Here is a 13,539-nt window from a genome sequence, read left to right as displayed (position 1 = left end):
CCAACTAAATCCCCAGATCCCTAAATGGCCCCCTCAAGGATTGAACTCACAACCCTGGGTTTAGCAGGCCAGTGCTCAAACCACTGAGCTATCCCTCCCTCCTTGTCACTCTGCAACCAGCCATTGACATCGCGCCGCCCCCACGGACCCTCAGGCATGCGCCATCCCGCTCCCAGGAACCCCAAGCCTTGTGGCCACGACCCCCGCGCCCCCCTCCGCGCACCAATAACTCAGCCAAAGCAGCAGCCAGAGCCCAGCCAGCTTTATTGGAGATGCCAGACCCAGCCTGGGTCCTGAGCAGGCTGGATCACTGGGGCCTGCCCTATTACTGCTTTTCTGCCAAATGTCCCTGCTCAGATACAGGCAGTGTCTCTGCTCAGCTCCTGGGATGGGGCCAGGGTTGGAGACAGGGACGTGCAAAAGGGCAGGAGGAACCCGCCCGCCCCCCATTAGGCTTGGGGGATTGTCACAGCTGTGGGCAGATTTGGGTGCGTCAGCATGCCTGTGTCTCTGGTGGTTATGAGATTCTCACAGCAGCACTGCTGGGCTGGCATCGTACAACACTGTCAGGGGCATTCCTGCATGGTCACTCTGTGCATGCCAGCTACAGGCTTCACTGACCCTATGGAGTGAAGCAACAACTTCAAAAGCTGAACATACACATCTCTGCAACTTGAACTAAAGAGTCTGGGGCTGGGGAATGTATCAGACTAACATCCTCTAGCTACGGTGGGGAACATGTAACACGCTCACCAGTGGATTCCATGTACAATGCACATGGGTGTAGGCTGCAGGGTCAGCATGCTCATGCACAGCGGGTGTAGTGTCAATGTACAGGCCCAGTGGGTACAGCATGTGACAGTTCAGTTTCAGGCTGCCGTTTGGGGCTCGATTTTCAAAAGCACAGCTCCTTGGGCTGCTCTGAAATTACCAGTTTTGCAATAACTACTCTCAAGCAGCGTTAACGTGCGGATCAGACGCTTAGGGGACTGGCTTGCAGTGGTGCTGCGGGGATACGGATAAAGAATGTAGCCTGTGGGTTAAGATACTGCAGTAGTGTGCCGTCTATGTGCTGACTCTGACTTCCTGACTGTCTGTGCGCATGGGATGATTCCGGCCGCCCCAGAAATGCATGGAGGATGGCATCTTGTTCTACAAAATGACATCCTCTGCCCTGTGTGACTTTGCATGCACCGTATGTGCAAGGTTGCGCTGTGCATGCATGCGTAAAATTGCAGCCTTCCTAACAATTGCACAGCACACCACTGAGAGCCTGGCTGGACTTTAGGTCTAGATCAGCGGTTCTCAAACTTCATTGCACCGCAACCCCCTTCTGACAACAAAAATTACTACATGAACCCAAGAGGGGGGACTGAAGCTTCAGCCCACCCAAGCTCCACTGCCCTAGGTGGGGGGGCCAAAGCCAAGGGACATCAACCCTGGGCAGGGGGGCCTGTAACATGAGCCCTGCCGCCCAGGGATGAAGCTGAAGCCTGAGACCCATGGGCTTCAGCTTTGGCCCGAGGCGGTGGTACTCAGGCTTTGGCTTTGGCCCCAGCAAGCCTAATGCCAGCCCTGGCGACCCCATGAACAGGGTCGCGACCCGCTTTGGGGTCCTGACCCACAATTTGAGAACTGCTGGTCTAGAGCAGTGGTTTTCAAACTTTTTTTCTGGAGACCCAGTTGAAGAAAATTGTTGATGCCGGCGACTCAACGGAGCTGGGGATGAGGGATTTAGGGTGTGGGAGGGGCTCAGGGCTGGGGCCAAGGGTTGGGGTGCAGGCTCTGGGGTGGGGCTGGGGATGAGGGGTTCGGGGTGCAGAAGGGGGTTCTGGGTTGGGGGGGGCTCAGGGCTGGGCAGGGGATTGGGGCACAGGGTTGGGGCACAGGCTTACCTCCGGCGGCTTCCATTCAGTGGCACAGCGGGGGTGCAGAGGCAGGCTTCCCACCTGAAGCGGCCAGCAGCAGGTCTGGCTCCTAGGTGGAGGCGCGCAAGCAGTTCCGCGTGGCTCTCACCTGCAGGCACTGCCCACCCCGGGAACTGGCCAATGGGAGTACAGAACCGCTGCTCAGGGCTGGGGCAGCGCGTGGAGCTCCATGGCCCCCCGCCTAGAAGCCGGACCTGCTGCTGGCCGCTTCCGGGGCGCAGTGTGGTGTCGGAACAGGTAGGCACTAGTGTGCCTTGGCTGGGCAGCACCGCCGACAGGACTTTTAACGAAGCAGTCGGCAGTGCTGACCAGAGCAACCCAGTACTGGGTCGCGACCCGAATTTTGAAAAAGGCTGGTCTAGAGGCTTGCTCCTGGCTCCACTGGAGCCCTTGATGCTGCCCTCCCTCCACAATTCAGGAACTGCAGATACACCAGTGACCAAATGAAACCCATGAGGGTGAGGAATTCCAGAGAAGCTGATGAGCAAGGAGAGCTTGGCCGACAAAGGCCCTTTGAGCTCAGCAGCCTGTGCCCGGGGGTCCAGGGAGGGCCTACTGCTGGGAATCTCTGGGAGCGGGTGAGCTGGCTGTGCGAACTGCAGCTCCATTCAGTCACTTCTTCCGGCTTGTGATCTGGCTGCAAATCCAGTTCATCCCATCCTATTAAAAACAAGAAACCAGTGTGAGCACTGGCCCTTCCCAGCGTCCCCTGGCTTGATTCCTTGTGGGGGTCTCTTTGCCAGATCACTGGCCCCTGGGCTTCTTCGCTGACCTCCCCAACCTCTGCTCCTCCGGGCTTCACCCCCATACCTGGACTCCTTCTCCAGACAGGGCTGAGCAGGCCTGGATTTGCCATTGGCGGTCCCGGTACGTAGGTAGCTTCAGTCCCTCTGCGATCTCTGCAGCTGGTGCTGCACTTGCCAGATCCTGCTTGTTGGCAAACACCAGCAAAGGGACACCGGTGAGACTCTCATCCTCGATCAGCTCCGCCAGCTCCTGCCGAGAGACAGAGCAAGCAGTAGGCCTTGAGCGCAGACAGCTGCAGGGCTCCGCTGCCAGGGCATCGTTCCAGGAGCTTGCACCCGCCTTGTCACGCGAGTGGGATCTGGATGATGGGTTGGGGGACATCCCTCACCAAGTGTCACTGAGCTGGCAATTCTCTGCAAGGGTCCCTGGGACACTGCCAACCCAGCAGGGGGTCAGAGGCCAAACCCCAGAAGGCAGGGAGTTTCACCCTCCCTGAGGCTGTCTGGAATTGGCACAGCCCTTCCTGGCATCAGTCCCCTTCCAAAGGGAAAGCCCAGCATGTGTAACCAGTGGGTAGCCTTGACCCCAGCCTCTGACTATGGCCTGGGATGTGGGTTAATCTCCTGGCTCCGCCCTGGACTCTGTGACCTCAGGTGTGTTCTGCTCTGGGCCTCAGGTCCCATCAGTGTCATGGGGCTCACGAGCTGGGGAGGAAACGTTCCTCACCATGAACCCCTTTGCTGCCTGCCGTGCTGTAGCGGGGTAAACACCTGCTCCAGCCCTGAAGGGGTGGGAAAAGCCCTGCCGAGGGCTGGGGCTGGGACTGTGGAAAGGGGCAAACCCCGGCTGATTGGGGGAAGTGGCTGCAGCTGGGGCCACGCCCCAAACGGAGCCACTCAGCCTTATAAGAAGGCCAGGGCAGCTAGAAGATGAGGAGTCTCCCTCTGACAGGCGAGAGTGACAGGCCTGGCTGTAGGGAGCTCACTGGGGACCTAGAGTGAGTCAGGGATGGGGAAAGGCCTTGGGGGCAGGGAAGCCCTAGGCCAGCAACTCCCCAGGCTGCAGGGCCTGGTCCTAGGCCCATGTAGGTATTGGGGTTGCAGAGGGGCAGCTGGGGTGGGTGAAGGCAGTCAGTCTAGACCCCTTGTTGCCTGTGATGATTGGCTGATAGATGGCAGTCTGCCCCAGGGCGTGGGGGCTAGATGGTGACTGGCAGTAACCATGACTGAGGTGATGTGGGGGTTCCCTGGGGAGGGGGGAAGACTGAGAGAGAGTAGGGTACTGCTAGGGGGGCAGCACCCAAGCCAAGGGCACTGGGGTCCAGGAGGGCCAATGACAGATGGGACACCTGGCCTGCAGAGGGCCCTCTGATGACTGGTGAGCTAATTCCCAAGATGACCAGCAGGAGGCGCCGCAGGGGTGAGTCTGTGCCTGATTACACGTGCCTTCCTTCAGTTCAGGATACAACCGGCTGCTGGGGAACTACATTTCTCACCAATCCCTTGATGGGGGAGGTTCATCAGGGGCTGGGGTGTCAAGCCCAGCTTACTCACAGAATTGGGTAGTTAACAACCCTGGTTCTCGCTGCATCCCATAGATATTGCCCCCCCCCCCAAAAAAAAAAGTCTGGAATGGCCAGTAGACACTGTTATACTGGGAAAAGTAGCTGCTCCAGCAGCACAGCCAAGACTTGGTCCCAAAGACCCCCAGAAGCACGCACATCTGTGACCTGTCCCAGCACATGTAATGTCGAGAGCAATCTGCCCACAAGCCAGTGTATTTCCAGGGGGGCCGCATCATACCTGCCCGGTCTCCTCAAAGCGTTTCTTGTCAGCGCTGTCAATGACATAAATCTGCCACAGGAACAAAAGGGGAAGTCACCCATTCACTTCTTGCTCCCCATGGCACCCTGCCAGTCCCACCTTTATAGGCACCCTGCCCCCCAGGCACCCCTGGGTGGGCACCCACCAGGTCTCCCTTTGCAGGTAGGACAAAGGCTCCTGCTGTGGAACCCCAGTATTGGACCCCAGCCGGTCCAGCTTCCAACACTGCCTCCTCCCTGCCCACCTGGGGGCTGGCCCCATGCTCACCAGCGTGTCTGTGTTGCCCAGGTACTTCTTCCAGTAGGGGCGGATGGCACGCTGCCCACCGATGTCCCAGACATTCAGCTTGAAGCCGTGTGAGTGCACACTTTTTATGTTGAACCCCTGCACAGGGAAGCAAACCGGGCTGTAAGTCCAGGCAGGGGAGGAGAGCCCACCTCACCCACTATGCGCTGGATCCGGGGTTCTGCACCTACCTGCGTGGGGGTGATGGTGCTGACCTCCTCCGATGCCAGGCACTTCAGCAGCGTGGTTTTTCCGGCATTGTCCAGCCCCAGCAGGACGATCCGCAGTTCCTGCTCCACGGAGCCCTTGAGCTTTTGGATGACAGCGAGCAACCCCTGCAAGGACAAGGGGATCCTGAGTGGCCGGGGCTGCATCCCGGAGCCCCCCAGGCATGCCTGGGGGGCTGCAGAATCCCTGGCTGGGTGGGTTTGAGCTGGTTCCGAAGACTTGCTGGGGGTGCAGTCAGGGAGTTGAGTGATACAACCAAGAGCCATTGTTTCTGGGATTTATCACATGTGATGCCACAGAACCTGCCTGAAGAGTGAAACTGAACATTTATGACAATACAGTTGGACTTGAAAATTGACTGAAGAGCTGACATCAGCCATCTCAGAAGTAATTTACGATCACCTTCAACCCCTCCCAGAGCTGAAGTCCCCCAACCCACTCTGACTAGCCCTGGAGGTACTCTGAGCTGCATGGGCCAGTTCACCACAGAAACAGCTGAGCACTCAGCGTGTATGTGATGAAAGGACCACAGACCAACAGCCTCCTCAGACCCAGCATGACAGCCATGATGGGCCTAGTGAGGAAGGTGGAAGAACTCGATGGAATATTTCATGAGATTGGATTTCTGACAGGAGGTCCAGTACAGATAGTCCTAAAACACACTGCTGCACCATAGAGCATACATACCCCGCGCCGGACTCCTACCCACTTACTTCATAGAGTGGAAACGGAGTTAAACAGAATTAAATGGATTGGCATAACCGAGAAAAATCTCCGAGCTGACAGCACGGTGTGCCCCAATGGTACCAGCTATAAAGAAAAATAGGAAAATATGAATCTGTGTGGATCTTAAGACTCAGTGAAGCCATTGCAAGAGAAAAAAATATGTTCTCCCAGCACTGGCTGACTTCCTCCCCAAAGTGAAAGGAAGTACAGGATTCTCCAAGCTGGATGCCTCAAGGAGACTCTGGCAAATTCCGGTAGCCAAAGATAGTGTTAAACTGACTACATTTATCACACCCTTTGGTAGACTTTACTTTCAAAGATTACCTTTGGAATTACCAGTGTGCTTGAAATTTTCCAAAGAAAGATGGCAGAACTGTTAACGAACACAAATGGAGTTGTCATTTGCATGGACTAAAATAAATATATAATGCATGCCTCTTTGAGGGAAGAACACACCAAAACTCTCAACGAGGTCCCAAGGCTAATCATTTAGTCTGGACTAAAGCTAAACGAGGAGAAGTTTGTTTTCTGCCTACCCCAAACTGAGACAATAAACAAAGATGGAATCAGTCCTAGACCTGAGAGAGAAGTAATTTAAGAATTGAATGTACCAGAACTGAGACGCCTACTGGTGATGGTGAATTACCTTGGTTGGTACCCACATGACCTTTCTGCAGTGACAAAACCACTGAATAAACTATTGAAGTCCAACACACCTTGACTATGGGGCCAAATCAAGAAATTGTCTTCAAAAAGATAAAAGAAATGACCTCAATAGCTCTACCTCTCAAGTTCTATGTGAATAAACCCACAATGGGGGTCAGTGGAGACACAAGCAGCTCTGGCCTAGGTGGTGAATTGTTGCAACAACATGGCTCTGAGTAGAAGCCAGCTGCATTTTGCTCTTGCACATACACAAAGTGGAAAAACGATCTGCACAGATTGAAAAGGAGGCTGGCAAGCTTAGGGGCACGTAAGAACTTTACAGAGATCTGTGTGGATTGGATTCACTTACACTGATAACAGACCATAAACCACTTGTAACTCTCTGTGATGGGGCGACTGCCCCACATTGGCCCATAAGGGGTTAATAGAGCCTTAGGGAGTCTATGCAGGAGGCAGCCAATTAGAGAGGGGCTGTGAGGAGCAGCCAATCAGGGCCTGGCAGGCCATATAAGAACAGCTGCAGGGCAGAGCAGCTTCCGTAGCTGCCTGGAGCTTGAGGAGGGAAGGTCAGGCCAGGCTCCTAGCAGAGGAAGGAGCGCCAGCACCCTGGACAGAGCAGTGCTACTAGCAGTGACCAGGGAGAGCTAAAGATGGCTCTGGGTTGGGCAACCCTGAGGGAAGGGCAAAGAGGGTGCTGGGGGCTGTGGGGAAATGGCCCAGGGAAAGGTACTGAGAGGTTGGAGGGGACGTAGCACGTAGCTGCCATCTAGAGGGTTCCTGGGCTGAGACTCGGAGTAGTGGGTGGGCCCGGGTCCCCCCAACTGCAGATTGCCACTGAGGAAGTGGCCAGACAATTGGCTGCAGTAGCCACTGAGGGAACTGGCTGGACTTCAGCAGTTCCCCCGGAAGGGGGGAGAACAGAGCGTGACACGGCCAGAGAGCTGTGTCATGAAGAGGATGCCATGCTCCTGGGAGTGATGTGGGTCCTGAAGCAGAAGTGACAGCAGCGAGACACCACCAGAAGAGGACGCACCGGCTAGCAGAGCTAATCCCCGGGAGAGCCAGCAGGAGGCGCCGCAGTGGTGAGTGAACTCTGCCTCACCCTCATCAATGGAAAAGACCTGGATCAAGCACTGCTGAGATGCCAACGTCTCTTGCTAAGGTTAATACGATGTAACCCAATTGTTCCTGGGAAAAATCGGTTAGTTGCAGACACTCTGACAGAGCCAGCATTGCACTCCCTACCCGAGCTTACAGATCCTGTAAAGGCATATGTGGATGCTGTGTGCACATCTAGACCAGCATCAGAAAAGAGGCTACACCTGCTACAAAAAAGCAACCTCAGCAGACATGCAATTTCCGGCAGTTCCACGTTCCATTAGGGCCAACTGGCCCAAGTATCTAAAGGACACCAAGGAAATGACAAAACGCTACTTTGTGGGACATGGACAGTTAAAGTGAGTCAAATGGACTCATGATTAAAAGCAACTGCATTGTAATTCCAACGAAATGAGGAGAAATCCTAAACCTCACCCAGGAAGGACATCAAGGACTAACTAAACACCACGAATGGGCCATCCAGTCACTATGGGCTCCGGGCATCAGCAAGGACATGGAGTATTGGCATGTGAACACTGCAGAACTAACAGACCGACACAACAACACCCCTGCCAGACAGATCTTGGAAGAGACTAGCTGCAGATTTATGCCAAAGGACAGCATTATCTTATTGTCATGGACAGTTTTTCCAGGTATACAGAAATAATGTACTTGAAAGACATAACATGTTGCAGCGTTATCGAGAAACTGGAAGTGAACTTTTGCTCATTTCCGTATTCCAGAACAACTAGTGACGGACGACGGACCCCATCTCACTGCAGCAGAATTTAAGTCGTTCTGTAGGAAATATGACTTTGATCTTATTACTAGCAGCCCACATTACTCCCAAGCACACGGAGAGGCTGAGAGAGCTGTACAGGCAGCCAAGAAAATCCTGCAGGAGGAAGATCCATTCCTTGCTCTTCTGAGTTAGATTGTAGCGGCATGGCGGCATGGTTACCCCGCTCCTGCCTGAGGGGTTTAAAACAGCCCAGGCAGAGGGCTGGGGCAAAGGGAAAAGCTACTGGGCTGATTGGGGAAGTAGCCACATCTGGGCCACGCCCCAATCAGACCCCAGCTGGCCTATATAAGAGGCTGGGAGCCAGAAGCCCAAATAGTCTCTCTCTGCCTTCAGAGGGAGAAGGGCCTGGCTGCAGCGAGCTAGACACAGGGTACCTGAGTGGAGCAGGGCTGGGGAAAGGCTGAGGAGCTGGGGAGCTCCAACCTGGAAAGCCCCAGGCTGCGGCCTAGTATTGGGCCAACGGTACTGGGGGTTGCAGAGGGCAGCCCAGAGGTAGGCCAAGGCAGCAGGTCCAAACCCCCCTTGCCAGTGATGAGTGGCCTATACTGCAGTCTGCCCCAGGGAGCGGGGGCTAGTTGGTGACTGGCAGTGGCCTTATTCTGAGGTGAGGTAGGGATAGTGGGTGGGGGTTCCCTGGGGAGGGGAGACCCTAATACTGAGGGGTGTACTGCCAGGGGGCAGCACCCCAGATAAAGGGGCACCGGGGTCCGGGAGGGACACAGGGGCCAGAGGACAGGTGGATCACTGGCCTGCAGGGGGCGCTCCAGGATGCTGGAAGAGCTAATTCCCGGAGATGACCAGCAGGAGGCGCCGCAGTGGTGAGTCCGCAGCCTGTTTACACAGATCAACACCAGTAGCAGCTCCTGCAGACAGGCCCACACAACTCCTGATGGGAAGACAACTCAGAGCAACAGGTTCCTTTCCAAAGTTGGAACAATCCCCAGCATGGCCAGACGTGAAGAGAGCAGCCCAACTGGATCAAAAAGCTAAAGAGCTTATGGACAGCTTTACAGCAGACATCACTCAGAACTGCCGGGTCTAGCACCTGGAGACCACATTCTTGGCAAACTTGATGGAGGAAAAAACATTGACAACTCCAGCTCTTGTAAAGAAAAAGAATTAATCGCCCAGATCACGTGTGATCCAGACTGACTGGGGAGAGTTCAACAGAAACCATCAACATCTACAGTTTGTTCCTTTTGAAAGAGCCATTAATGGAGCAAACTCTACAGATAACAGGTGCAGAACAAGAAGACTCAGAAATTCCAAACCTACTACAGCCAGTCGGCGAAACTGACAGGCAGATGACCAAGTTGTTACACGTTCAGGTCATGTAATGAAAAAACCAGTACGCTACCCGGACACTTAACAGAGTGATACAGCACTTCACACACAGCACCCCTGTCAATCCTGGGCATGGTAGGAATGCAGAACTGAAATGGGGAGAGGTACTGTCCCTTACTGTTCAGCTGTAATGCACCTTTCTCAAGCTGCCCTCAGGCCGACAGGGCAGCGCGTTAGAGGGGCTCATGACTAGCACAGCAGACGTGTTGTGCTAAGAGGGAAGCTCTGGAGCCAGTCCATAGGTGGCACAGAAGCGTGGCAGTAATGGAGGAGGAGGCTTGTAGGGAATTGTGGAGAGAATTGGGGCTGGCCCCAGAACCTCATGGGACCAGGCCAAGGGCTGCTGCTGCCCCCACCTCTTGGTTCAGCTGCATTTCAAGCCAGGCCCCATGAGAGCCCTGGGCGGACCCCCAACCACCTGGCCCCATCCCAGTTCTCAGCCTCTGGCCCCATGGTGCATTTTGACTCCATCCTGGCCCCCCAGGGCAATTCCAGTTCCTGGCCTCCCAGCACTGTCCCCCTTGCTGCCGGTGAGCCAGGGTCTGCCCCCTTTTGCCTAGGCCCTGCCCTCCAGCTGCTGCTTTGCTCTGGAGAGATTACATTGGTGCAGCTTTCCAGCGCCCCCCCCCCCCCCCCCACATGGACAGGTCCTGCTCTTGGGAGTGCCAGGCCCCGGCTCTGCCATCTCAGGGGGAGGGTTTGGGACTCCCGGTCCCAGTGCTGGGATAGTCGCACTGAGCACCCCCATCCTGTGAGGTGGCCCCACAGGGACCAAGCTGGGAACCCGCCCCACTTACCTTCTGTACTTCACCCATGGTCTGGGAGACTCTACATCCTCCGTAGGGTGCAGGGCGCTGGGAGCTCCTCTGGGCTCGGGGCCAGGTCCCGGCCCGCGGCTGCGTCCTGACACCCGTCCCTTCGCCTGTGTGGGCAAGAGGATTAAAGCGCCAGAATTAGCTGTAGTTCCTCCATTTACCCCCAGCATTAAATACCTCCCTAGGTAAATCCCCCAGCCAGCTGTCGCCAGCCTGCCAGCCCCTCCCACAGGCCCAGCCCTAAGCCCCAGGGGAAGCAAAGCCCCTTTCCCACCTTGCAGGGTCGTGGGGCTCAGAGCGCCCCTGGTGATAACGCTGTCCCACTTGTGGGGAGGAGCCAGCCCAGACCCATGGCAGGTGTACTCCCCCCAGACCAGCTTCCAGGCCAGTCATCCAAGCCCATCTGCCCTGCCCTATGGGACAGAGGTGAGAGCAGCAGGGAGCAGGTGCACTGGGTACAGGGCTGGGGTGGCAGAGCCCTGGAAGGCAGTGGGGGCTGGAAGATGGAGGAGGCTGTGTCATGCTGCAAGCAGGAGCCCAGTATCAGGGGAAGAGCTGGGGGCGGGGCGGGGGCAGCAGAGAGTTCAGGGGAGGCTGGAGAGGGACAGCTCCAAGCAGCAGCCCTGGGGGCAGGCGAGGGGAAATGCCTGGCTCCTGTAGCAGCAAAGGGAGGGTGGTGATGTTACCCGGCGCTGAGAAACTGGTGGGGCAGAACTTTTCCCAACATGGGTAACTGGGAAAAGCCAGCTCCAGCCCCAGCCTCCCTACAAACCCACCCCGCTCGGTGTCCTGCCACCGCTGTGGCTCCTGGGCCCAAGTGCAGGCCGGGGGCCCAGCAGCAGAAGGAGATGGATCAGTGGGAGCCCTGCCCCCTCTGGTACATCCCCAGCATTGACCCATTACCAGTCACCTGCTCCCTGGGGCTGGAGCTGCAGCTCATTCTGATGTGGGTGTTCCCTCTTCCCCTACAGGGCGCAGCCCCCCAGTTCTCCCAGGACTTCCAAGCCCTGCTGGCTGCATCGATCCCAAAGGGGTCAAGTCTGTTCCAGGATGTGAACTCATCCAGACTCATCACTGGGTCACCAGGGGGCCCCGCCTCGGAGCAGCACCGCCGCAGGGCTTTCCTTGCAAAAAGTAGGGGCACCAGACCTGGCCCAGTAAAGGGGCACTGCCAGACTGCAGGAGGGGGGGCATAGAGCAGCCTGCCAATCCAGGATGGAGCCATAGGGTCAGAAGTGCTGTCTGGGACTAGGGACGGCCCTTGATGTTTTGCTGGCCAGGGCAGAAAAAGTTTCGGTGCTCGTCCTGGGGGCCAGATAAAACCAGCCAGGCAGCACAGTGGTATAGCCGTCCCTGGCGGTCACCCGCCCCTAGACCAGGTCTCAGGAGGGGCAGATACGGCATCCATCTCAGGCCTGCCGACAGCAGTTCCGGGCCCCAGGGCAGAACAGGCAATGGGCCCCAACCCGTGCGGTCGGGGTGGTGCTGCGCCTGCGCTGCTGGGCGTGCTTTTCCAACATGGCCAGGGCTTCCACATGCCCACCCGGCTGCCTTCGCCCCCGCCGGTACCACCCCACCAGCACCTACGAGCCCTGCGGCCCGCCCGGGTGATTACCCCCCCACCCCCCGTCTCAGTGCATTCAGGGAGCCTGCAACTTTACTGGACTGACGTGGGCTGAGCTGGTGCCAGGTCCAGCCGGGGCAGGAACGACCTTCCAGGACAGGCTCACCCAGTGCCACAATTCCCTCTCCCTGCTGTTCCTGAGTGCGGGTTGTCGTGGCTGCCCGGGCTCTTGGCTCCGCAGGGCCCTTGGGAGGAACCCCCTTCAGTGCGACAGCCCTTCTCAGGGGTCCCCTCTCTCTCGGGGGTTAAGCCGTAGGCTCCTCTACCTCCCAGGCCTGCACCTCTCCGAGTCTCCACCATGCCTGGCTCTGCTGTGGGCCCCGCAGGGAGTCCCCTTGCTCTGGGCCCCTGAGGCCTCCACACCCAGAGGGAATAATGCCCTCCCCCCCCCCCCGATCTCTAGCCTGAAGTGACTCTCAGCCAGCAGAAAACAGGAGGTTTTTGAATGGCTGAACCCAGCCCAGGCTGTTCTCAGAGCCCCTGGGCTGGGCCAGTCTCAGCACCATCCATCTTGGCCTGTCCCGCACCCCAGGTGGCTCGGGCTGCCTTTTGTCCCCAGTCCAGCAGCCCCCTCCTTCCAGCTGATCATCCTAGGTCACCTTCCCCACCAGCCTTGAACTGGCTGATGTCCAAGCTGGGCTGAGCCTCCCGGTCACCTGTTGCTAGGGCACCCAATCTCCAGGCCATCGTCCGGGGTCCTGGCTGGTAAGCGAGGTCACACCTGGTCCTCTGCAACAACAAACCCCATCCCCCACTGTGTTACACACGCAGAACAGGGAAACTGAGGCACACACTGTGTTCACGCAGACCATTGAAAAAATCCCCCACTTGTCATAGTGGGCGGGGCCACACCACTGGCGATCCAGACGGTGCACACAGTGCAGGGGATGGGGACGAGGGCCCAGCCCTGCTGCTCGGGCACCAGGGGAGTGACGGGGACGAGGGCCCAGCCCTGCTGCCCAGGTGTTGGGGAAGCGACGGGAAGGGGACGAGGGCCCAGCCCTGCTATCGGGCATCGGGGGAGTGATGGGACGAGGGCCCAGCCCTGCTACCGGGTGTTGGGGGAGCGACGGGGACGAGGGCCTGGCCTTGCTGCCCGGGCGTCGGGGGACCGATGCGGTACTGGCTGTGAGGGGCTCGGGCGCTGCAGGGAGGGGCTCTGACAGTGACGTACCTTAGAGGGATCTGGTCTCTCCAGGTTCTCATCACTTGAATAGCCCCCGTGCCCATCAGCAGGCTGTTCCCGTGAGCTCCGCGGCTTTGTCCTGCGTTTGTGGTTCTCCTTTCCTCGAGTGCAGGGGCCTTGGCCAGGGTCAGCTGCCACCTCTGAGCGCCCAGGCCCCGTCTGCTGGGGGAGCGGCGGTGCTGGGGTTCAGAGCCGGGCCCTGGGGCACGCGGCCCTAGGGTGGGGGGCTGGCCTCGCTGGGGGGGGTGTTTCCTGTAGGGAGGGAGA

The 13,539-nt window shown here is 57.5% G+C and overlaps 1 protein-coding gene across 2 annotated transcripts; it reads right to left on the bottom strand.

The window, feature by feature from the left end:
- Positions 1-228: 228 nt before the first annotated feature.
- On the bottom strand, positions 229-13,525 carry LOC101943972 (ADP-ribosylation factor-like protein 3). Of its 2 annotated transcripts, XM_005282250.4 has the most exons (8): positions 13,261-13,525; positions 12,743-12,815; positions 10,445-10,569; positions 4,975-5,118; positions 4,766-4,882; positions 4,478-4,528; positions 2,739-2,924; positions 229-2,588 (listed from the first exon to the last, which is right to left on the bottom strand). In XM_005282250.4, exons 2-8 carry the CDS (start codon positions 12,771-12,773, stop codon positions 2,541-2,543), a joined length of 702 nt encoding a protein of 233 aa, XP_005282307.1. In that variant the 5' UTR covers positions 12,774-12,815; positions 13,261-13,525; the 3' UTR covers positions 229-2,540. The 2 variants fall into 2 exon arrangements, with proteins under 2 accessions (XP_005282307.1, XP_065411312.1); XM_065555240.1 differs by lacking the exon at positions 12,743-12,815 and having other exon boundaries at positions 10,445-10,563; positions 13,261-13,524.
- Between the last annotated feature and the right edge of the window lie 14 nt (positions 13,526-13,539).

This window comes from Chrysemys picta, chromosome 8 (assembly GCF_011386835.1).
Source record: "Chrysemys picta bellii isolate R12L10 chromosome 8, ASM1138683v2, whole genome shotgun sequence".
NCBI lineage: Eukaryota > Metazoa > Chordata > Testudines > Emydidae > Chrysemys > Chrysemys picta.
This window is presented reverse-complemented; position numbering and strand designations above follow the sequence as displayed.